General features: G+C 43.7%; 1 protein-coding gene across 7 annotated transcripts in view; it reads right to left on the reverse strand.

The window, feature by feature from the left end:
* MAD1L1 (mitotic arrest deficient 1 like 1) overlaps positions 1-26,567 on the reverse strand; it is a 502,922-nt gene that overhangs the window by 151,715 nt on the left and 324,640 nt on the right. For all 7 annotated transcript variants that reach the window (XM_039492582.1, XM_039492583.1, XM_039492584.1 and 4 more), the window contains one exon: positions 5,519-5,726. In XM_039492582.1, the coding sequence (XP_039348516.1) occupies positions 5,519-5,726 (208 nt within the window). The remainder of the gene's footprint in view (positions 1-5,518; positions 5,727-26,567) is intronic.

Raw genomic sequence — 26,567 nt, forward strand, 5'->3', positions numbered from 1 at the left:
GACGCACAAGGCACTCAAAAAGTCAAGGTTTCATTGTGTAAGATGTTTTCCCTATTTCTGGGCTGTCCAATTTCATTCTAACACAGGGGTTCTCAAACTTCACTGAAGCGCGCCCCCTTCTGACAATATAAATTACTACAGGATCCCAAGAGGGGGGACTGAAGCCTGAGCCCGGGCAGGGCCCACTGATCCGGGGGCGGGAGAAGAAGCTGAAGCTCAAGGGTTTCAGCCTCAGGCAGGGGGCCTGTCACCTGAGTCCCAACACGCAGGGCTAAAATCCTCAAGCTTCAGCCTCGGGGGGTGGGACTCAGGCTTCGGCCCTGCGCCCCAGCAAGTCCAAGCTAGCCCTGGCAACCCCATTAAAATGGAGCCTTACCCACAATTTGAGAACCGCTGGTATAACATATTATCCTTCAGTATAATGTGAAGGGCATTTACAGGCAATGTACAGATACCAACTATAACCTAGTCAATACTGAAATGCAGGAACCACGTCGGGCAAACGAAGGTACACACAGCAATACCAACTAGCCATATATAGCCCTGGGTTGGAAAGATGGGACAGGGCTATGATAGGGAGGGAAAGCAGGATGATTTTTCTCTCATGAACAGTCCATTATCGGCTCATTCACAGCCCTAATGTGTCATTCAGACCAACATGTAGCTTGAAATGGAGAAATTAACACCACAAGAAGTAATATAACACTTAGCTCTGGTATAGCACATTTCATCTGTAGATCTCAAAGCACTATACAGAGGACAACAGCATCATTACCCCCATTTTTCAGATGGGGAGACTCAGGCACAGAGAGGCGATGTGATTTGTGCAGTCCAGTACTCTATCCATTAGGCAACACTGCCTCCCAATATTCTGCTTTTCTATAGAATCCTTCATCTGGGGTTCTCCAAATGCTTTGGACATGTCTGTAAGGCAGATAAGGGCTCAGGATCATTTTCCCCAACACCGAAACGCAGCCACTTCTGCAGTGGAAGAAAGCAGCGGATTATCAGCGTACAGCAGCACTACAAACAGCTTAAGAAAGAAAGTGACAAAATGCTTTCTATAAACTGCAGAGGGATTTAGGGTAAGCAGAATTCGGTTGGAATTTGGCCAGGACACCAAGGTTAACAACCTACTCTTGCAAAAAGTGACACGACACCTTAAGTGACAGCAAGTGGCCTGGACTTTGATGTTAGTCTCATTAGAAAGAAGGCACCTGCAACAGTACCGCGCTCCCTATCATCAGAAGGGGGAACTGGGTGGTTACTGACTCAGAGGGAAGAGTGGCACCTACTGAGGCACCAACATCACTTCCTGAAGCACTCACCTGGCCCAACCTTGCTTAGCTAGCAAGATTTGAGGACAAAACAGCACAGCGTGATATGGATGCAGGCAAAAGAAACTAAAGCACAGAAAAATCCGCTAACTATTTGCTGTCAGACAGATTCTGTTTTTAATTTACAGGTGCAGGCCCTCTAATGTAAACAGGTAGCAGGAAACAAGGAGACCAACAGTGGGCAGCCAGGTGCAACTTTTAAATGCCACCCACTCCCTTTCTGGCCTCCTTTGCAGTCAGACACATTCATCACCAGCACAGGAATGCTGGACAGTGATAAATTTTGCCATCTCTGGCTTGTCACTTCAACAAAATTAGATTATTTTAATATTAATTCATTACCCAATTTAATTCCAATTAATAATCTCCATTACAAGGCCCTGTCTTGGCAGTGATGATGGGGAAAGTCTCTGATATGCAGCAGACACAGCACAGAACAGGAAAAGGAGTGGGAAGGAATTTAGGAAACAGAGAAGGTAAAAGGATTGGAGTTTACTCCAAGCCTGGGCACTGCCTCCCTTCCCCTACCTTCTCAAAGCTATTATCATGTGCACTCCTGTTTCTGGGACAGCAAAATTAGAGCTCCCCAGATGGCAGCTTGACCTTGGTCCACACTCCACTGTTAAACAATCCAGATCCAAGAAGGCACCAAAAGAGAAACAAACCACCCATAAAGTTATAGCCCATTCCAATAATGGGGCTGCCCCAGGTCTGCCCCATTAATACTACATAGTCCTGTGTCCCATTTTTATACTGCAGGACAGAGGACAATAAGTGGTTATAGCTCACACTGTCCAAAATTCTCCTTTGTAATAGCCATCTTATCCATTTTAATAGAGACTGTTACGGCATAAATGAGAGAAAAGGACCACTGAACTCCATGGCAAGTTGCCAACCTGTGCTGCAGCCTCCAGTGGTTATGCTAAAAGAGATTTAAAGTCCAATATAACCTTGATTTTTAATAGAGTCACATTTAATGAGCTTTAGCGTCCACCATAATAATTTCTTTATTACCTCTCCAGGAATTGGAACCGTGGTCAGAGAAAACGTGCTGCATTCCAGCCCAAAGAGGAAATTTAATAATAGCCAACACATTATCATCAAAACCATCAACATCATTGTCCTTAATGTCTTTTTTGGTTGCTGTAATTATAATCCTTCAAACCTTAAGCATAATTGCAGATCAGACAAGCTTGCTGAACATAGCAAAGATGATTGGCTAAAGGCCACCCATATTTCTCATCTCTGACAGTGACCCATTCAGTGCATATGGGTACGGCTAAAGGACAAGGCTTAGCAGAATGTGACAATCAACGTTTATATTTACCTACCTGCCAAGCGCTAGAACGCAAAGTTAGACATGGCCCCTCATTGTCTTTTTGACCCTGACCTACACAGCCGCTTTTTTCCTGTAGGAGGAGAAATCAGTCTGAGGTTTTCCCCTATCCAACTCCACCAAGGCAGTCCAGCCCTAACCTGGAGAGTTTGCCCACCTCCAAAGTTTAGAGTGCTGAACGTGCCCATCTCCTTGCAAAGGTAGAGACAACAACTGTCCCAAAAAGTGATGCAAATATTCAGTTCATGACATTTTGCATGGAAACATCGGATCCCTCTGGCTTCAGTAAAAATCAGCCCCTTACTGTTCACCATAAGCTCCAGGAACACTAATGACAGTCAGTGGGAACAAAGAGAGTTTCCCCAGCAAGCCATTCAGTTGCATCTTGTATACAAGCTACACCGGAAGGCATGTGGCAGGACCTGCTCCACCACCATTTCCTGTAGGCGATGTTCTTATGATTTCATCCCCATGAAAAGAGAAAGAGGAGGATCTCTCATTACCCATCTGGGGAAAACCTGGGCTTGGTTTTTTTGGTGACATAGTCATCTGTGTTTTCTAAGCATCCCTAGGACAGTGAGAAACAGGTGTAACTAGCCCTTTCACTGCTAAGTGATGTAACAGTATCATGCATGTCTTCAAATAGTGCTCCACCTGTATAGCCCAACATACCTGGGCACATCCCAATATTGACATTCTTTTCAATGGCAACAAGAATACGCCACTGAAAACAAGCATGGTTCTGCAGCAAAATAAAGGCGTTAAACTGATTACTGCATTGTTGTCAGCAGTGTTTCTACATTAGAATGATTCACACGTGGTCATGAAACATGAGAAAAGGGGGGCTCTTCTTTTTCTCCTTTATACAAACCAATAGCACGTCTGTTCCCTCTGATTATGCAGTCCTTCCAGCGGTCCCTCTTGGTGCATTGCTCTTAGCTATTTTTTCTATTTTGTTTACATGAATATTTCCCTATGCACTGAGATGCACCTGGAGGCTGCAGGGGTCCCTCCTGTGACTGTGATAAACAATCACTAGAGACTGCAGCCAAAAGCATATCTGACCCGCAGGGCTAGACACTGCAACTGACGGTCTCTCTTCCATACAAGTCAGCAAACAAAAGTCAGAATGACGTAGCAGAGGGCTCGGGAGAGAAGGGACACAAACGCACTAGACATGACAAGCTGAAAATAAACTGAAACCCAGAGAGCTGTTTGTTTTACTGTCAGAATCAAAGAAAGAATAGAAAACAACTTAAAAATGTATCTCTCCCATGAGCTAGAGACAAACTTGGTAGCATTCTGGCACAGAGACGCCTGACGAACAGCTACAAGCAAACTGAGGGACAGGACGTGGAATAAAAATGAACAACAAATCATAGGGGGCATATACGAGAAATATACCCCCTGCCAGAGAAAATGGTCTAATTACTCTATATTATACTTCAGAGATTCATTCAGCAGTGACAGAGCCAAATATATGACCTCACCTCTGCATCCTCTCTGCCACTGATGGTAACAATACCCTCTGGGTTTGGGGAGCAGTGACACCCACATATAGATCTGCAGCATTAGATGCACTAGACTATGCAGAAGCATAAAGGGAGACAGGCACTAAACAGCCAAGCTTATTGTAATTTAAACAGTAACATTCAGATTTGAATTGCAGTGCAAACACCATCCCTGAGAATTCCCCCTCTCTCTCTCTGGGACCCTTACACTGGAAACTCCTTGGAGTGGCAACAGTCCTCCTTAAATGTTCGGAAAGCACCTAGCACTTAGTGGGTGCTACCATGAATAGATAAACAACTGTGCAGATGGACTGAGCCTGTACCTGTAACCTCAGTGACCTCTTAACCCTCCCTCCCCACAGAGAAGCAGTTAATGCCACACCTTACTCAGACACCTGGATTTTCTGTGTAATTATTTGTACTTATTTAGGCTATAATCCACCAAGATGTTGGGATAAACCCAATAATGAAATACAATCATTTTAGCTAATGAAAAAACTAGCAGGCTATTTTCAGAATACTTCAGTGCCATAACAATGAGAGCCACTTCCATTGGGGATTTCTTTAAACCACGGCTGAGAAGGCTCATGGGTCACAAATTTCCTACATATGCAGCCTTAGAGAAAAGCACCGTCTTCTGGGCCACACACCTTAAAGAGCATCATTCCCTGCAGGCACTAACCTTACGTGCACTGCCAGCATCACAACACGTTAGCTCCCCACAGCCCTTCCTTCCGTTGTGTAGATTGATTTATTTTTCTCTTCAGCTATCGCAAGGAAGTTTTGAGGGCAAGTACATGTGGGTCTGAGTTTCAATAGTTAGCTCTCTTGAGTTCTGCAGTGTGAATCAACTCTGCCCAGTCACTTCTCAGGGCTTTAGGTGACAAGTCAGACTTTGCTAAATTTGTTACCTTGATTTACAGAGTTTTTGACTGTGTACGGGAGGGTGCTGAACCTCACAGCTACTGTATTATAAGGTCTCAGTCCTGTATTTGAATGGAAGAAAGACGCTGTACTCAGGAGAGTCTGAGATTCTGTGAAGTGTAGCTGTACTATTTTCACAAGCAGTGAATTTCGCTGTGATTAATGGAGCACATATATACTGATAAACAATATTTGTTTGTTTTAAACCAGGTCAGAAAAGATTTCAGCCACTTATTTTTCCTCAGCTGAATTATTTTCTGCTATCCATGAGACCTCCAGCGATAAGCCCAGCCATGGAAGGAGGGAGATATTTCCTTTTTGCCCTTTATCAGCACTGCCCAGCCAAGGTCGCTTCATTTACTGTATATATATGAGATAGACAGACACACGGCTAGAGGCCAGCAAAGTACCTGCAACTTCTTGGGGTGACTGCAAACTTCCGACCATCTCAAGATTCCCAGGGATAGAGCCTCCTCCTTCCAGGACCCTGACCAGCTCTCTCAGCCTCTCACACTCCTCCTGGAGCTGGTGCTGCTCCTCCTTTCGCTGCTGCTTGGCCAGGCTTGCTGGATTCATGCTGAAGTGAAGCACTTTGGTTTTACTGCGGTCATAGTCACCCTGCAAAACCCAAAGATGGTATGCAAACCATGTAACTGGCCCGAGGCCCCACACACTGCACAAGGAGGCAAAACACAGCAGTGACACACATGGGACATTGTACACTTACAGAGCATTAATGTCACAATTCCAGCAATGAAAACCAGTCAGAGAAGGGGCTGCTTTCCCTCAGTAAAAGCCTTTTAACTCAGGGGTTCTCAAACTGGGAGTCATGACCCCTCAGAGGGTCACGAGGTTATTATGGGGGAGGTTACGAGAGCTCAGCCACCACTGCAACCCCTGATTCACCTCCAGCATGTATAATAGTGTTAGAATTTTTTTAAAGTGTTTTAATGTATAAGGGGGGGGTCACACTCAGAGATGTGATGTGTGAAAGGGGTCACCTGTACAAAAGTTTGAGAACCACTGTTTCGATTGAACAGAACTTGCTCCTGGATGACACCTTCCTTGTTAAGTTTAACTCCAGAAATGAAGTTTTATGGTTGCATTTGAAATCCCCTGATAGCAGGAGTTGATAATGAAGCCTTAAACTGCAGCAGGACACGTAGTGCCAGCCTAATTTATTAGTACAAGTCTGATGTCCACAGGAGTCCAGTGCTGGAGTCCTTGGTGAGTTGTATCAGTGTGTCCCAAGCAAGTAGACACATTTCATTTTACACTTTTATTGAAGGTGAATTAGATTTATAGCAGTTTAACTAGCGAGCCAAATCCTAAAATAATGGATGAATATCCCTTCAAAGTGAGAGGGCAACACTGATATTATACTTGTGGTTTCAAAGACATGATCTTCACCTGGACTGCAAAAAGCAGTGAGCAAAACCTCTGCTCACCCTGGCTCTAACTGCATCCTGCTTAGCTGAAGTCCAGAAATGTGGACTGCATAAAACGGTGTTAAACATGATCATATTTTACATTTCCATTACATCTGAGTTTCAAAAGTGAATTTACAAACAATAATTAATCTCAACCCAAGCATATGGTAAGTATTATCCCAACTTCATTTTTTATTTAGCACTAAAAATGCGCTAGATGTTTAAACATTTTACAGACAGGCCAAATTGAGGGACAGGGAGGCTAAAGGACTTGAGCACTATCATACAACAGCTCACTGGCTAAGCCAGGCAGAGAACCCAGGGGTCCTGACTCTCAGGAACTTTTTCTCTCCAGTAGAAACATTCCCTACAGATACTGCGATGCTTGCTATAGAGTCTGTTCCAGATTTCGTTTGACACTGTTGTGTTGTAGGCTCGTCTGGTAAAACAATAGGAACTAAAGTGCCCAATGTCTGCATTTCTGAAAAGTAAAAACTCTTCTTCTTTGGCCATGTTAACCAAAAAGACTGTTAAACCTACTAATCTTGTTGACCATTGACCCTGACCTGATCTTGGAGGGTTTATAATTTTGGGTAAAATAATATGGAAGTTATCAAAGCTGTAACAAACAAGTACATAAACCAAAATATATATATTAACAATAGGCTGGGCGATAGGTTTTAAGCATTAAATGTTGAGGGATTAGAGTGAGGCCTACTGGAAGTTGGCAGTTGGTATAAGATAGCATGAGTATTATCTGCTTGACCAAAAGTTATGGAATTATATGTGCTTGACCTAAGTTTATAAAATCTTACAATATGTCTCTTGTGATAGTTTAGTAATGCATTTGGTGATAAATAAGTAAAACACAAACAAAGAGGTAGCATCTTAGAGGCTTTTTTGTAGTAAGAGCTAACTGTATTGATGTACCTAAATTATTGCAAAAGGGACTGACGCAAATAGTCGGGTTAATTGTCGGAAATGTAATTATGGACAACCAGAACCCTAATATCGGTCTCCTAGAATACCAATATGAATAAAGGGATGATACTTGACTTGATTCAATATGGTCCTGGATGTATGTGAGTGGAATAGGGAAAGGTGTATAAAAGGTTGTCAAACCCATCCTGAGGTGGGACACTGGGATGACGCCATGGGATAATCACGTAGGAAGTCTGGCCCCACACTCCATCCTCTTGGAGGATCTCTACTTACTTTTTTCTTCCATTTTTGTTTTGATGGTTTTCATAAGGTTTAAATATGCCCAGTGTAAGACTGTAAGTCTGAACAATGCAAGGAACCACTTTACTGTACTTATCTTATTCTTATGCTTATGTACATTGATTTTTCTATAAATTCAATTACATTGATCTGTATTAACTGAAGATCCTAAAGGTTGTGTGTGATATCCACCAATTTCATCTTATTAACTAACTCTACAACCTGCTAACTTACATTTTCCTGACACCACTTACCCGCCAGAATTCACACTACATCCTTGATCTCACAATCAGTTAGTAAGGAAAAAAACAGCAAATAAAAGACAAATTTTCCCCTCTTTCTTTTTAGAACAGAATGTCAGTGAGGGAAACAGAACTTTAAGGGTTAAATATCTTACAGTTGTTTTAGTGCCCTCTAGTGGCTCTTACTGCTACTCAGCTTTCCTGTTTTAGTAATATTCCCATGGAAAACATGTTGGTGACAGGGACTCTGCAGACAAAGTAAAAGGGTATATAACTGCCACGTTCTGAACATCCATCCCAGGCAGGCCTAGTGTCCTGGAGCTCTTGGCAGGTACGCTCCTCACTCTCTGAAGCTCCTTCCCCACAGGAAAAGGACCAGCAGCTCAAAGCATTTTACTCCCTGGCTCTGCTTTCCCTCTAGGAATTACTTGCAACTTCCCTATTCAGGGCTGGCTCTAGGATTTTCACCCCCTCCAGCAAAAAATTTTTTGGCCGCCCCCCCCTTTTTTTCCGTGCCCCCCTACCCCTACCCCAACTTCTCCCCTTCCCCAAATCCCCAGCCCCGCCTCCTCCCCCGGGCGTGCTGCATTCCTCACCCCCCATTGCTTCCTGGGGGCCCCCTGCGACCTCCCACCCTAGCTCACCTCCGCTCCACCTGCTCCCCTGAACACGCTGCTGCTCCGCTTCTCCCCCCTCCCTCTCAGGCGAGGCAGGGGGGAGAAGCGGAGCAGCAGCGCGTTCAGGGGAGCTGGTGGAGCGGAGGTGAGCTAGGGTGGTAGGACACTCACCTCCACTCAACCACCGCCGCCTCCCCCGAGCACCCCACCGCTCGGCTTCTCCTCCCTCCCAGACTTGCTGCATGAAACAGCTGTTTTGCGTGCAGCAAGCCTGGGAGGGAGGGGGAGAAGCCGAGCGGCGGCGGCACGCTCAGGGGAGCAGGCGGAGGTGAGCTGGGGTGGCGGGGGCACTTTTTCCTCATGCCCCAGAGTCAGCACCTATGATGGCCGGCGCCAGAACGCCGCCCCTAGAAATGTGCCGCCCCAAGCACCTGCTTGTTTTGCTGGTGCCTGGAGCCGGCCCTGTCCCTACTGAACGTTGGCTGCTAGGTTTTGTCCTGGCAGGGAAGGAGGGGGAGAGTATCTGTGTGAGTGGGTGTGCGTGACAGCAGGGGTGTTTGTGAGGGAAGGCGAGCCTGCTTGGGACTGGGTGTGAGCGGTATGCATGTGTGTGGGCGTACACTGTCGCTGGCAGGCAGCTAGCTGGAATGCTGCTGTACTCTGAGCCCAGTAGTGCCCTACAGCTCCTCAGTGGCCCCCTGCTGGCTGTCTGATCTGTAACTAACATGCACTCATCTCCCAGCACCACCCCCTGCAGCTGCCTCCTAAAGAGGATGAGAGGCAGCCAGTGCTGAGAACTGGCTGGGAAGCCTGTGATCATGTAGATGAAGAGTAAAGATTATTCAGAATTCGGGGGAGGAACAGACTGAGGAGCAGAAGTTTTCAAACAGATCAAAGTTGGGGAGAATCATAGACTATCAGGGTTGGAAGGGACCTCAGGAGGTCATCTAGTCCAACCCTCTGCTCAAAGCAGGACTAATCCCCAGACAGATTTTTGCCCCAGATCCCTAAATGGCCCCCTCAAGGACTGAACTCACAACCCTGGGTTTATCAGGCAAGTGCTCAAACCACTGAGTTATCCCTCCCCCCTGAGGCACACACTGGTGATGATTAGGCTAGTTCCTGCCTTCCCTCACCCTTGAAGAAGAAAATAGCCTTACAAACTCTACACCATGTGACCATGACCCTCCAGGAGCTGGAATCTGTCCCCCCCCCCCCCTTCAGCTTATCAGGCAAGTTGTCCCTGGCAAACATACCACACATCAGCATCTATGAATGTGGATTGTTCCCTGAGACGGCGACCTACCCAAGATCATTTGAACCCAGGACTCTCCTTCCCCTCCCCTATTACACAGGCAGGCTAACTGGCAGGTCCTGAGTCAGGGAGTTTTCTCTCCAGTCTTTGCCCTCACTTTGCTTTCCAGGGAAGGCAAGAGGTTCAAAATCACAGTTAACCGCACTGGTTGCCTGATGAGAGGACGCTGGTATCTCCAGACACACTCATCCCATAAAAATGTTTACAGGATCCAAGGTGTGGCTCCCACTCTCTTCAACTAGGATGTTATGCTGTATCCACCACTGCAGGATCTGAGCACCTTAATCTAGCTCCTCTCACACAATCATGTGCTGGATACTAAACTGAAAAAACCAGACAATACTGGAGATTACTGACACCTTCCCTGTCAAGACCACTTTGACCTGCTAGGCACTAGTTTGTTTACTCCAATTTCTTTCTGTGTAATACAGTCTAGCTTTTCTAAGGCATTGCCACAAAACTTCTCTCTCTACCAGCCCAGTATATTCCCTCCCTTTTATAACACATACTCTTGCCAGAACATATTCTTAAATCAGCACTGGAACGCAATCTCAGTCCTAGGGGCTCACCAGCTCTCCTGACATAGCTAGTGAATTCATTAGTCTGACATTACACTTCATATACAGATAGGCACACATTTAAAAACCTGCTGTGGTATGAAGACAGTATCTTACGGCCATGATAGAATCAATCTCATTTTAAATTTCTGGGAAAGATCACTAGCATATTTGCTCTGTTCCTTCCAGCATCAGGATAGGGACAACGGCTTCCTCTTTATTCTATACAGTGCAGATCACTATTTTCCCCTAGGGCTAAAATGTTATTATATATGTTTTCTATAGCGGTAGCATCTACAGGCACCAAGTGAGATGGGGTCCCATTGTGCTAGGAGCTGTACAGACTGACCATTCCCCAAAGAGTTTATAATCTAAATAGACGAGATGACTAAGGGTGGGAGGGGAAAGAGGTACAGACAGATGAGTTATCTTGCCCAAGATCAAACAGCAGGGCGGTGACAGAGCTGGAAACAGACCCAGGTCTTCCGAATCCTAGTCCTCTTCCTGGCAACTGGACCACACTGCCTCTCATACAAAATATAATAATGTAAAGCACTCAGTAGAAGCTCATTTGGGAAATCTAGAATTTATTTACAATACCAGGGTTTCAGACAAAGGGGGAAATTTTGCATAGTAGGGGACATCACAACTTCAGATAACAGGGGTTCAGAGGTGGGTATACATTAATATTAGACCGCAAAAATGGTACCATGACTCCTTTCACGTGAAATTTTCCTCTAAATTTCAGAAGGCCAGAAGTGATCTGGATTGGCGTTAGGCACGGACATGGTAGGCAGTGGCTAAGGATACCAGACTGCAAGGGAGCATCGAAATCCCAGCACCATGTGAAGGGAAAATGGAGCCTGGAGCCCCATGCTGGTCAGGAGCAAGGGCCTGGAAAAAGGCAAGCAACATACTGGAATCCCAGCAGCTCGACAGGACGTGATTTACTGATTTTTTCCCCCTGCAATATACTATCAAATATGGCTGACCCTGTTTTTCATTCTTTTGACTTTGAAGTAGGGGACACAAAATGTTGGAGGGTTGCACACCTAATCTTAAATCCCGGGGAGAGGAGAAACAGTGGACTCAAGAAGAGATACAGAAGATGTACAATACACAGGATTCTTTGAACAAGAGATGGCAAACCTGAGCAACTCAGGAGCCATCTGTTGTGGATGTTGCTTCTGTATTGAACCAAAGCAGAGAAAGAGGCATCTTTTTATTACATGTTTCAGTTTGATGTAAAACGTGTTCTGTGGTCTCCAGAGAACTGTGAAAAGCTTGTTCGGAGTTTGGATTGCTGGAATTAATGTGCAAAAGCAACTGGCTCTTCCCAGGCTCAGAGCATTTCTTATAGGGAAATGGTGAGACTTGTTTTGAAGAGAGACCCTACGTGAGGCCTGCAGACAATCTTCTTGTTGGAAGAACAGAAAAACATAATAAGGATTCCTCAGGGTACGTCCATACTACCCGCCCGGGTCGGCGGGTAGCTATTGACTTCTCAGAGTTCGATATATCGCGTCTCATCTAGATATATCAAACTCTGAACGCACTCCCGTTGACTCTGGAACTCCACCACCGCGAACGGTGGTGGCGGAGTCGACGGGGGAGCCGCGGACTTCGATCCCGCGGCGTCTGGACGGGTAAGTAGTTCGAACTAAGGTAGTTCGAGTTCAGCACTTGTGTACCTTAGTTCGACCCCCCCACACAGTGTAGACCAGGCTTCAGTCCATCTGGCATTTGTGCAGGTAGAAGGTCTGTTCTCCTCAATAGCACATTATTTTGTGACTCAAACTGGGTAGACGTACTGAACATTTTGCTAATAAGTGCAATAAACTTGGTGAAGGGTACAATGCACTTAGTGCTAGGATCCCCAGCAGGCCACATTTCTTCTCTCTCAGTTCCCTTCAGTGCCCTTGAAATTTGAGAAGTGTAGGGATGAGAAAGTAACTTAAAGAATTAGACATAATAATGACCTTCACTGGATCTTCCTTCATGGAATAATGTTGAACCGGTAATTCAGATGTGACAGAAAGAAGTGCAAAGACTGTCAGTTTAGAGTGAAGTGATAAATGACTTGATTGATTGCCACCAGGTGTGGCTGACACTTGAGCAGTACCGTGAATTATTCATTCTTGGAAAGTAAGATGCTAACTAGTTGATTTGGTGCTTGAGGCAGCAAAACCACATCTGTGCAAAAATGGATCTATATCTTTTACCCATTTCTACAAATGGCTCAGCTCTGGTAGCCTCAATGATGCTCAGGCCTCTCCATAGAGATGAGTTGATGCCTCTTAAGTTCATATGTTCCACAACTTATAACAGGTTGTTTTGATGTGCTGCCTTTAGTTTTCTAAACAGGCCTGCCTGGGAATTTAGTTGAGGGAAAGGGTGGACTCCCACAGAAATCTTCCCACTGAATGCTGAGCAACTACAATCACCATATCATCTCTGTCCTGATCCCACACAGACATCTTAAGCAACAGTCATGGAAAGACCAGTGACAGGTTCTATCTTCTGAAATGTCATAGGGACACACAGTCGCAGCATGGGTGAGCTACTCAGTGAGGTTCTGGCTTGCAATAATGGAAAACCTTAGCTTTACAAGTCCATTGATGAACTAACGATTGAGGGTAAGAATCCTTTAAATCTAATTAAAAAACAGAGATCTCTTCTATAGAAAGAGTGTGGATGAGAGAGAACTCCCAGTGATGCCATCTTGAACATGTTTATACTTGAAGATGGTTCTGGCATTTCAGTAAGAGTGTTTGGAAGCTACATACTCCTGACTCAGGTAGGCCCTTCTCCTAAAGCCATAAAAGCTTCTCTCAAGATGATATCTACTCACAAATTATTGAGAGGGGTGTATGGGCATGAATGAAGCACTTAAAAGAATGTGACTCATTTTTATATCAAACCCTGAATGCCCAGCACATGCATTTAATCTTATAAGTATGCTGCAGATATTCAGAGTTCCTGAGAAGAGAGGTCTGGGAGCAAAGGAAGTGGTCTCAACTACTGCAAATTAGTCGGTCTGTTATTCATTAATGAAACTAAAATGCAGAAGACTCAGACACTTCATCAAGGTTCTGATTGGCTTGAAGCAACATCTGCTACAGCTATCAAGGATTTTTAACAACTGATTTTACACTGCCATGTACTGCAACTATGTTCCATTGCCTTGGAGAGAAAACAGGTCAACACCCACAGATTAATCTGATATGCACTTATCACAAGTGGCACAATGTACTGAATATATTTGTTATATCCTTGATGCCTGTAAAATTTAAAAAAAATTAGATTTTCTGGGGAGCACAATAGATTCTGGTGCAACATATGGACAGCGGAGTTTAATCTTTTCTACCTTGCACTGGAGCATATGGCAATATTCCCAACTGAGAAAGATCGTAAGCTTTTCAGAAAGGGATTGTCTATTCCATTGTGTGGACAGTTCCTAGGACATTGTGGGTGATACCAGAATACAAACAACACACAACATTTCTTCTCAACTGAAGAGCCTGTTCATACAGATTTCTTAACAGAGAAATCCATATGGCTTCTGGAATTAGATATGTATGCAATCTATGGACCGTGTCAAAGGAACTTAAGCAGGAATCAGGAGAATCTAATGTTGCTTAGTAAATTATATCAACTTGATAGGAAAGATGGTTTAATGCCCCCTTGGCAGAAAATCCCAAATGACCTCTGCACCTATGTGCAGGGGACGATGGTTGGGAAAACTACTTCTAAATGGAGAGCTAAAAGGCAAGACAAAGTTTGGATGGTCTTTCAAGAGGGGAGGAGTGAAAGGGTTCCTGAACACCCTGCTCTACATATGGTCTTTTCTTCTTCTCAGCACTCTCATGCTTACATCTGGAGGCTTCATTTCCATTTTTGTAGATTATCCCACATTCTTGCATTGAGTCGAGCCAGGCTGGCTGTGTGGGTGAGCAGTTTTGCCTGTAAATGGCTCTCTCTAAACTTTTGCATGAGTATTTGGTCTCCACTTGTGGTTACTCTGGCAGTGTCTCTGTTTAGTTCTCTGCTGCAAGGGCATAAAGAAGCCTGTTCGCCCACTTTATATTAGCAGATGACAGCCACAAAATAAAGTGTTATCCCATCCCACAAAACACCATTTTCAAGTAATTTCAGTTTCTTACTCTAGTTTCACTGCTCAAGCTTGTTAAAAGTGATTCGAGCAAAATCCAAACTAAACCATATCCAAGAATTCCCTCCAGACCCAAAGTACATAAGCACAAAACACTGACCAAACCCCAGCTCCCTCTGTTGCAGAAGATAACCACACTAAGAGATCTTTAAAGCCCTCAGAACAGGAACTGTATTCACAGAGATGGATTGCAAAGATGAGACAAAGGAAACTAACCAATCATGAACACACACCACCTGCTCCCTGCTGCTCTGCCAGAAGCGCACTCACTTGGAATAGAAAGAGCTGAGAAAAGAAGGCCGCTGGGATGTCGAGAAAGGATATGCTTGTTCAAGTCATATATCATACATGTTCCTCCCTCTTCTCCAAATTCCACTCCCTATCACCCTGAGGTGACTGTCCTCTACAGGGGTCACAACACTGGAAACTGGCAGCAGAATCTGACTAGTTGTCTTTCACTCCTTCCTCTCCCCTTGTCCAGACTGTGTTAAAATCCTGTTGCTCCCACCTCCACAACATTGAGATCCAGCCTTTTATTTCTGTCCAGACAATATAAACTCTTGATCACTCTTCCCGCCTACCTTGATTACTGTATCCTCCTCCTCACTGGCCTCCCAGCACCCACATCACCCCCCTCCAGTCCTTAAAACCCACAGCTGCTAAGATGTTCTTTGTACCTTGTTGATCTGACTTATGTGTCTCACTCCTCCTTCAAGTCCCCTCAGTGCTCTTCTCCAGCACATCATGTTTAAGAGTTTTGACCTCACATTCATGGACCTACCTAACTCCTCCCTGCTTACTTATCCAACCACATCTTTCCCTCACAGATGCCACCCTTGACCCCTTGTTCATCCGCTTCTTCCACAACCATTTCTGTCGTCTGCACCTTCACCTTCCTGAGCTGATCTGCAAGGCCACACTACAGTCTCCTCATTGAAATTCCTCCCTAGACGCTCTCATATTGCAGTGCCTACAGCAAATTAGCAACTAGGCAAAGAGGCAGTTGGAGCTAGATGTATCACAAACAACACCCTCACCCCTTCTTCGCACTGTGACTTTCATCTCTTTAACCCCAGACTAGATCTTCTTATGTGGCTGTACAACATGTAGCACATTTTGAGCACTGCTGTAATGTTCATGATGCATTAAATTTTACCAGATATGCTGAAGCCCTTCAGATCCCATTTTCAATACAGGTGTTTCTTTTGTACCCAGCACCAAACTGGATATGCTCTATGGAATGCAATGCACTCTGTACAAACCCCACAGAGGAAGGGCTTTGAATGTGAAACACAGTCTAACAATCACATGGCAAGAGGATTCAGAGTGGGGATGGTTGGGTAAAAGAAAGAAAAGAAAATCATATACTGCTTAGGCTCACTAGGTTGTGGTCTAATTCTTGGAACTCAGGGAGCTCTGAACTCAGGATTTGTCTACACTTACAGCATGGCAGTGAAGTGCAGTGGAAGTCCTGAATTGTTTCAGTACCTTTCAATGGTCTTTCATTCCCTTTATACTAGGAAACTAACCCTCTGCTGACAGTGGTTGTCAGCAATAGGTTCTCTGAACTAGTGTTGGAAAGGGTTTAACTTCTAGTGTAGAAAAGACTAAACTTTTTTCAACACCATTGCGGAAAATGCAACAAACTCTGAATAGTTTGGAGGACCCACGTTTGACAACCTCTGTCAGCAATGGAGTATTTTCCTATTGAGCTTTACACCAAACATTCACTCCATATAAACAGGTTCCATGGAGCTAATCTTTAATAAGGAAGCCACTCTCACCACCCAGACAGGTTATTTTTTTGTTGCAGCCACTTTCTGTGGTCAGTGAAGCACCACTAATCTTGCTTTTCCAAGTAGGAAGGTATGATCTTACATAGCCACTATCCCCCCACCACTCTCACACTCCTAATGAGGAGATAAACTCCCCTTATAATGAATTGTTGTGTCTGGGAAAGTCATGAGGGCGGTTTCAAACACCTCATTATTGTAAGAGTGTACAAACACACACACACACAAGACATACACAATTTAACCATGTAGCTATCTACAGTGTTTACTAGCATTGTTCACTAGAGTTTCACTTAACTGTGTTGAAGATATAGATACCTCTTTGGTCTGCTCTTTTCTTCCCAGAGCGAGGGAACTGTGAATCTCCATTCCAAATATAGACCAGAGGCTTCTACCACTTCCACCTTCTCAATGGAAACAGATGCTGCTGCATTTTCCTGCCCTCCCTGAAGAATCTCTTTTTCTCCATTTCTGTAGGTTATGTCCTTCATTTAAACACTCTTTAAGAACCCTCAGCTAAATGAACCTCTCTCCTCTTCCTGGAGGAAGGGAATCAGGTGCCTCTTTTGTTCTTCCTTCCCCCTGGAGGGAGGGAGGTGCCCCTTGGTTCTATGTCTTCTTGTTCCAGTCTCCTGAGAGCGACAGGCTCTGTTCTTCAACACCATTGCGGAAAATGCAACAAACTCTGAATAGTTTGGAGGACCCACGTTTGACAACCTCTGTCAGCAATGGAGTATTTTCCTATTGAGCTTTACAGAAGAGAGATACTTCATCCTTTTATTCTTTGAACACTAAAGTTTCTGCAGACTTGGGATTAACAAACACTGGAAAGGTCCCAACCAGTGAGAACAGGGCTGTCACACAGCAGCTTGCTGTGCATACAAAGAAATCCTTGACTGAAAGAGTCAGCAATGCAAGGAGAATTAAAAAGCACAGTTAAATAACCCCAAATCCTCATGCATATTTATAAAATACATGGCATCAAAACTAAATCAATACTCCTCCTTACTAGCTATGTACAGCTTGAGAAAGTAAGAGCTGGTAACTTACTGTTGCTTTACCTGTCATCTTGATGAGACCCTAGAAAACCTCAGCACATGAGAAAAATCCTGGGTGGCTACAAAGGGAATTTCAACTGTAATGTACCAGGATGTAAAAAGTGAGAATGGAAGGGAAAAGAGAGTAAGGAAAAAAAGTGTGTTGGGTTATATTATGCAGTCAGAACAAGGATGACAAAATGGACCTTGCCTACATGGGAAAGTTTTACCAGCTAAACCAATAGAACTATATCAATATAAACCAGGGTTATACTTATTCTGCTGCAAGAGTATGGTTTACTTTAAACCTCACTACCCAAGTGACAAACTAAATCAAAGAATCCCACTCTCATACCACAATAAGAGTGTCCACACGAGGGTTGTATCAATATAAATTATATCAGGTTACATTCACATCTTATCTTATACTGAAAATAATCTTCCATGTAGACAAAGCTGGTACCATGGTTAGCACTTTGCCTCCCGCGAGCGCCTCCTTTCTCTGGCGGATATGCCTGTGATCACCGCCTTTTTTTGGGGTGGCATCCACTCTCGCAGGTGACCCCTTTGGTTGGTTGGGTGTGAGCTCTCTTTTGGTTTTTGGTCTTATAACAGGGTGGCATCTGCCTCTAGTGAGTGTCCCCTGGCCGATGGTTCTCTCAGTGGGTCTTTGGCAACTCAGCTCACTGGCTGAGCAGCACCCACTGTCCCCCCTTCTGGGGTACACAGTCCAAGTTCTTATCATGGACTTGGTATGGGGCTGTACCCCTAAGGCTTCTCCCAGAGGCACTGCCTTCTTCAACCACCCAGCCGGGGCCCAGCTCAGTACCCGCAGCTGGTGGTGTTTCAACAGGCCTCCTTGGGCTCAGTCTTCAATCAGACCAGCAGGGCCCATCTCGGTACCGTCGCTGGCCTGGCCAGGTTCTATACTCAGTCCCTCTGGGCTTCAGCCTGCCCAAAGTGATATTCTGCTGGTCCTGCTGCTCTTCCTGCCAGCCAGGCACCCAGTCTTCAGCAGCTTTTCCTGCACTACAGTCCTGTTTTCAGTGAGCTCGCCACAGTGAGCTGTCCATGGTACTGCTGCTCTTCCAGTCACCAGGTCTTCACTCCTTGAGCTCCACACAGCAACTGAACTTTGCTGCTCTGCTGCTTGTCTTATAAAAGGCCCTTCTGGCCCCAGATTGGCTGCTCCATCAGCCCCTCTGATTGGCCGCTCCTTTGCAGCCACTGTAGGCTGCCTGGAGGACTTCTCTCTGCTCTATTCTGGGGCAGGGTGACACAGGGCCATGAGGCCTCCAGACCTAGTCCACCCTTCCACAAGGCCGTAGCTACCTATCCACCTTTCCAATGAGTAACTGTACTGTATTCACCTAGACCCAGGGGCAGGGGACTGAAAACATGCACAAAGGTTTATGAAAAGAAATGCAACACACACATTATGTGATTCACTGTGTAAGCATATTTATTCCTTGAACATAAAAAGGCACACATTATCCAAAATGAAAAGTTTAAGTAAAACACAAAAATACAACAACAGAGTCCCCAGTTTACTAACTAACTAGAGTTACTACTTCTCCAGTACCTGTTCTTAGATCTCAATACATCTTTAACAACATATCTGATTGTTCAGCACCTAGCATATTACAAAGTTTAGACCAAATGAACCTGAATATGCTCAAAAACATGCTTGACAGATGCGAAGTTGTGTGGACAAGACTGCAATTTTTTTTTTAAATGACAAAATTCTCATTCCCAGCTGTCCTGTCCTCCATGATTTTACTTCCACAATTTTCCACTGTGTTGCATGCAGTGAACAGTGAAACAATTATCTTCACCAATATAGATTTGTAGTAGAAATCTGGATAGTCTATTATTTTCAATGCTAGAAACAAACAACTGAATTCAGGATTATATTCAATAGCCATGTTTTTAAACTTCTATTTTTTTCTGGGATCAATCCATGACTTTCATATTTTGGATCAGTCACATCAGCAAATTAAAGGAAAGCTTCCATAGTTTCTCTGAATCATTTTTTCCATTTTGTCTTTGGGTAGTTTCAGTTTTGTTGTTAATTACCATGAATTAAGCCAGGCTTCCAGTGAGTCCATGAAAGTAGCGTCAACATGTAATCTATCACGTCCCTCCAAAACCTTGTTCAAAATACAGTGCCTCACTGAAGAACTCCTTGTTGTATAAAATACAGGCTATGATTTCATCAAGTTTTCTGTTCAGTCTAAAGTTCACCTTTCTTATGCAAATACACAATGTTCCTGGTGCTCTAGTAGGAAACTGGGGCATCATTCGAACAGAATGGCACTGTTCCGATGGATTTGTCAGTTGCATATGATACTGTCTGGCATGTGGGACTAATGCTACTATTCATTGTAAGCTCATGGTGTGATTCATTACAGAAATGATGATGAATCGGAGCTTCATCTTGAAAGCTGGAGACAAATCAGCCAGCTTAGGTGTCTCTATAACTAACTTCAACAAAGATCTATTCCAGCTCCAATCCTTTTAAACATATATACTTATGACCTACCAATAACTAAACTTGATAAGTATGTATGTGCAGATAACATCTATCTCGCTAAAGTGGGTAAGGATCAACATGATATCCAAGGATCACTCTGCCAGGACATGATTGCTCTGGCCACATAATGTAAGTCTCCACTGACAAAGGTAAGTGAGTCTAAGACCTGGTCTACACTGGGGGAGGGAGGGTGTGGACCTAAGATATGCAACTTCAGCTACGAGAATGGTGTAACTGAAATTGACGTATCTTAGGTCGACTTACCTCGCATCCTCACAGCGCGGGGTCAACTGCCGCCTCTCTCCTGTCTACTCCACTTCCGCCTCTCGCTGCGGTGGAGTACAGGAGTCGATGGCAGAGCGATTGGGGATCGATTTATCATGTCAACACTAGATACGATAAATGGATCCCCGATAGATCAATCACTACCCGCCGATCTGGTGAGTAGTGTAGACGTACCCTAAGACGGTGGCCACAACATCCATCTGAACAATCGCCTGGCCAATCAATCCCTTACAGTCATGTTGAGGATAGTCCATTCCCTTTTATAGCCAGCTGTCACTTATTTAGGAATCAAACTGGATTGCAGTCTAACTTACTGGTTCTATCTAGAATACTTCAAGAAAAAGATCACCTCTCACAGAGGCAAATGTTTTACAAACTTCAGCCTGGTTCTGGTATTTGCTTCAGCAGTTTAGGGCAGAAGTCAGCACACACATTTTGTTGCTATAGAGTGGAATACGGCCAGCCATATCATTAGTGGATGCCATAGCCACACATTACCAGCTAATTTATATGTGTTGGCTTATATAGCTCCCTCAACTTTGACAAGATGCCATTCCCCATAAAACTGCATTCAGGACTATGAAGGATGAAAACAACCTGCTCACACAAGACTGACAATGGTTCCAATAGGTGCAAAAAAGCAACACACACTTCCTATAAAAAGATCTGCCTGCCTCCAGAAGAAAACACTTACATTCTGCAGGTCCTGCTGACTCACCAAAACTTACTTTGCAATGTCCTTTGGCAGCATCCCTTCATGCACTCATGTCCAGTGCCAACCTCAGATGAACAATGGCATATCATGCTGACAGCTATGTCCTCGCAGAGTGGCAGCACCTCTGGGATAGAGAGATGGGCCTGCTGATGAAATTTCAGATGCTCTAACCTACATCCACCCTGTTTGCACCTGGGATGCAAATCCTGGACTAGGCTTAATGGGCCACTGACTGGAATGACCAAAGAGGCTGCCACGATGTGGAAATTTGACTTAACCCAATCATCAGTGTGACTTCAGAGCAGCAATGCAGATGGTAAATGAGTCTGAGTAGTGCACAATCAGAAGATTGGAGGGTGGACTGCAACACCTTTCTACCCTCGATGATGCAGCAGTTAGATGGCTGAACAAGCTAGATATCGACTTGTGGTGCATATGAGGGAAAAAAAGGGCATTAATTATTTTTAGCTAACCAACCAGGAGGTAGATGGTTGTTGTGCAAGTTTCTGAACTTCCACCACATACTTTTGTACTGTGTCAAATACCACTTCTCTCCCAACAAAATTTAAATAAGATGCACACCCATAAATCAGAAATTCAGGCTGCTGCACTTAAGTTCTCTCATATTTTCCATTTTATTTCTGTTGTCTGCACAAATGGCAAGCCCTCCTTGTCATATTCTACTGTCCATTCTTGGAGGGCATCTTCAAGTATAGGACATATTGCTCTCCAGTAATGTTTTTGGATGTAGAATCAAATCCTTTTTGCCTCTGTGGATTCTTGTAACCATTACACGGTCATTCCTCATGTTTGACCAACCATCTTGTCTTAATGTCAATGTCTTTTAGTTGTTTAATTTTTCTTCCACTTCTTCATTTGCAGCATTTAGAAGAGGAATTGAATTTAAATCTTTTTGAAGTATATCCAGTTAAAAGTCCTTCAATCGTTTATTTTATTTGCTAATTCTGTGGAAGTGGAGGTATTCGTATAAAAGAAGGCTGCATCCTTTTATATTCAGTTCCATTGCCTTTCAGTTGTTTTCAATGGCATAACCACTAACTGATTTTTGACATTTTTTTTGGATGTTGATAAGAAACAAAAACAACTCCTGAACAAAGCCAATGTCGAATACCTGCTGGGCATCCTTGAACATAGTAACTTAAAAACCATAGTTGAAACATAGCTATGATAATAACTGTGATGCTGGCAGACAAGGCGCCAGCTCTCGCCAAGGCTTTAGGCCTCAGCCAAGCACTGACAAATGCATTGCTGGAAACCAGTCTGTTTCAACTGTATGTTAGTATGGTTAAGACAGGTACTGAACTTCTAACGCTGTGTTTTGTCTGTATGAAATGCTTGTAAGTTTCCGCATGCATTAATATCATGTATAATATTTCTATCACATGCTAAAAGGTAATATTCAAGTTTTTGCTTTACGACTCTAAAAATGTTTGCTTTGAAAGTGTGAACCCAGTCAGGAGGGACCCTCTAACCATCGAGAAGCCCTATCAAAACTAAATGGGCCATCGTGGGACATCATAATACACAGACTTTGTTAACTGCCCCTTCCCAGCCATGAAGTGCAAAGGGGCTTGTCCCATCAGCCTGAATTCTGGAAGAAGGAAATAAAAATAGTTGAGACGAGAAAATTTTTCATCTCTTTTGCTGTTTGGACTCTGACAGGACCAGAACTACAAAACTGAAGCAGAGATCCCCAAGGCCAACCTGGATTAGCCCTATAAAACATTCAGAGCTGACAGATTACAACAATTCTGATGCCTTTTAAAACCACATACTGTAACTCATTTGTCTATATATGTTTGCCTGCTTTAACATTGTAATAACTCATTTCTTTCTCATTTTTTAAAATACATCTTTAATTTGTTTATTACAGGACTGGCTACAAGCATTGTCTTTGGTGAGAGATCTAAGGTACAAACTGACCTGGAGGAAGTGACTGGTCTGTGGGACTGGGAGCAACTTGAATATTTTGTGATCTTCGGTGTAGTATAGCAACCAACTATCACAAAGTCCAGCTTGCCTGAGTGCCAAGATAGACTGGAATGCATAAGGGGACTGTCTGTGACTCCATGGTACGATTGTTGTTGTGCTTTAGGAGTTCACTTTTGTTACCCGGTTGGTGAAATCTAATTATAGCACATAGAACCAATTTGGGATCTCTGCCCTGCTTCTTGACAGTCTGCCTGAGGTTGGCACTCATGATCTTGAGCCACTCATGATAAAATGACCATAACAATGGCATTAAAATGTCTTACTTGCATAAACTCATCTAAGTTCTGCTCTTCCACTTCAATGGACAAAATTTCAGTTCATCAGAAAAAGTGATCCAAAAAAGTAGCAAACATGATCTTGAAGAATTCAGAGAAAACAATGTTTTAACCATTCTGAAAGGAGCATGAATCCTTACTATCTTCCTGTTTAACAACTCTTGACAATGTTTACACGTTGCTTTAGAAGAATTATCTCTTTTCACTACATCAATCCATTCAATTGCTTCTTTTCTTCCACCTCCTCTAACTTTAGACATGTTGAGTCAGACAAATTCACACAGTGTTTGGTAATCACTAATCACCCATTTGCAGTATTGATCAGCACATTTCACATTTACTACAGTTGGAATGAGAAACCACTAGATCTAGTGAGTTCAACACTGTGAAGAATGAAAAATGAGCTAGCCAGCTTTATACAGAACCAAGTCATTGGGTGCCTGTCCATTTTCCAGATCATAAATCTGAACAAAGAATTAAAGGATCTGAAATATAATTAATACTGATCAACATGGTTTCATGGAAAATAGGTCTTGGCTCAATAAGCTCAATATTGTTCTTTGACAAGATTTCAAATTTTGTTGATAAAGATAATGGTGTTGACAAAATATACTTAGAATTCTGTAAAGCATTTGGCTTAATACCACAAGACAGTCTGTTTTAAAATTAGCACAGTACAAACATCAATACATCACATACTAAGTGGATTAAATACTGGTGAATTGATATATATCAAAAGATCATTGTTAACGGGAAATAACCAGCTAGCATGGAAATGTCGGATGTGTGGTCCCTCTGACTATTCACTGTGGGTTTGCATACGCTCCGTGCTCCCAGGACCAGAAAATCTTAAACGACAGCATCTGTTGGTCCACGCCTGTGCCCCGTGTCTCCTGGTGCTTCCATCCGGGGGCATAAAGAGCGGCACGGACCAACAGCCACCCCCTCTTCCCCCAGCTCTGACTCTACTGCAAATCAGGTTGACCTGAGCAGAGGGAAAGGAGGATGTGTCGTGAATACCGACAGGGACCACATATATCGAAGAACTCCAGTTACTATAAGGTAAGTAACCTTCTTTTCTTCTTCAAGTACTCATCCCTATGGATACTCACTGTGGGTAACTCCAAAACAGTACTCATTGAGGAGGAGGGTGATAGGAAGGATGCTGTACCACAGAGTGGAGAATCTCTGAGCCAAAGAAAGCATCTGCAGCTGAAATTTGGACTAGAGCATAATGCCTGGTGAAAGTGTGCACAGAGCCCCAGGTGGCTGGTCTGCAAATCTCTGAGAGGGAAATAGCTAACAGAAAGGCAACTTTGAAGGACAGTTGCAGGAAGGAACAAGAGGCTAACAGGTCACAATGTGGTCCCATGAGGACACAAAGGAAGAGGTTCAGGTCCCAGGCATAGACTGGTTCCTCAAGGAATCAATTCTGAAGCACTTAGAGGAGAGGAAAGTGATCAGGGACAGTCAGAATGGATTCACCAAGGGCAAGTCATGCCTCACTAACCTAATTGCCTTTTATGAGGAGATAACTGGGTCTGTGGATGAGGGGAAAGCAGTGGATATATTATTCCTTGACTTTAGCAAAGCTTTTGATATGGTCTCCCACAGTATTCTTGCTGGCAAGTTAAAGTAGTATGGGCTGGATGAATGGACTATAAGGTGGATAGAAAGCTGGCTAGATCGTCGGGCTCAGCGGGTAGTGATCAATGGCTCCATGTCTAGTTGGCAGCCGGTATCAAGTGGAATGCCCCAAGGGTCAGTCCTAGGGCCGGTTTTGTTCAATATCGTCATTAATAATCTGGAGGATGGCGTGGATTGCACTCTCAGCGAGTTTGCAGATGACACTAAACTGGGAGGAGTGGTAGATACGCTGGAGGGTAGGGATAGGATACAGAGGGACCTAGACAAAGGAGGTGCAGGGCACAGGTGCAGACCAACAGACACTGCTCCTGAAGAATTTTCAGTCCCTGACACACAGAGTGCCCATGCACCCACAGTGAATACCCTTAGGAAGTCTCACTTGAAGATAAAACATGCCTTACGAGCGACTAAAGGAACTCAGCCTAACTTACTAAGAGAGGGTTAAAGAGGCAATTTGATCATGGCCTATATTTCTTACACAGGGAGGAGATATATATAATATTAGAGGGCTCTTTAATTGAGCAGACAAAGGCTTAACAGGATCCAATGGCTGGATGTTGAAGTCAGCAAAGTTCAGACTGTAAATAAGACAACTATTTAACAGAGTAATTACCCATGGGGACGGATAACCAAGGGCACTGATAAATACTCCATCACTCCATCCAGTCTCTTTAAATCAATATTTGATGACTTACTAAAAGTCATGCTCCGGATCAACCACAAGTTATTGGACTAGATGCAGGAATCACTATGGAATTTTGTTGCTTGTCTTATACAGCAGATCATAATAAATGGTCCCTCTTTTGGCCTTAAAATCTGTTAAGTCAACCCACTCCCCTTTCTTCAATATCCAATGAAATCTGATTACACCCAAGAGTAATCAGTTATACCCGCCTCTCTGACAGCACTGACTCCATCCATTCTCCTTCTCTAGGCTTTGGGACAGTTTTCTATAACTTTCTTATTGGTTCCTAATAGACAAAACAATAACCTAAATGGTCCAGCAAATCCATTTTAACCTTTTGTAGCAGAATTTTCATTTACACACAAATTAAATGAAAACCAATGTTTCTAGCAGAAAAATGCTTTCAAACGTGTATTTATCTTCATTTAAATATTTCAGAGAAGTTAAAAAACTTGAGTGCAGAATGATCCTGAATACATACACTGATTTGTTTTTTAAATAACTTTTTCACAACCCCGATGGCAACTGAAATACATTATCATGAACGCAAACATAATCCCCCACCCAGCATATTGGAAAACTATAGTTTAAAAAAGGCTTTTGGTGAGTGGGGAGCAAAACCACAGAGGGAACTAGAGAGAACTGTCAGAGTTATCACACTCCATTTTGTTTCGTCATCTTGTACTCCAATGTATTTTTCCAGTGTTTATCACATACCCACAGCTTAATCGCTCACCTACTTTCCTCCTCATTAGTATACCACAAGCTCCTGCTTTTCCCGCACTGTACATTCTTCTTTTATTGCAAATCATTCTAGAATGTACTCTTGTGGCCTAACTATAGTATTGTTCTTCGGAATAATGTCTTGAAGAGAAAAAGTCCAAAAGCATAACCTTTCCATTTTATTCTCGGGTCACTTCGGT

Source organism: Mauremys reevesii, linkage group 10 (assembly GCF_016161935.1).
Source record: "Mauremys reevesii isolate NIE-2019 linkage group 10, ASM1616193v1, whole genome shotgun sequence".
Taxonomy (NCBI): Eukaryota; Metazoa; Chordata; order Testudines; family Geoemydidae; genus Mauremys; species Mauremys reevesii.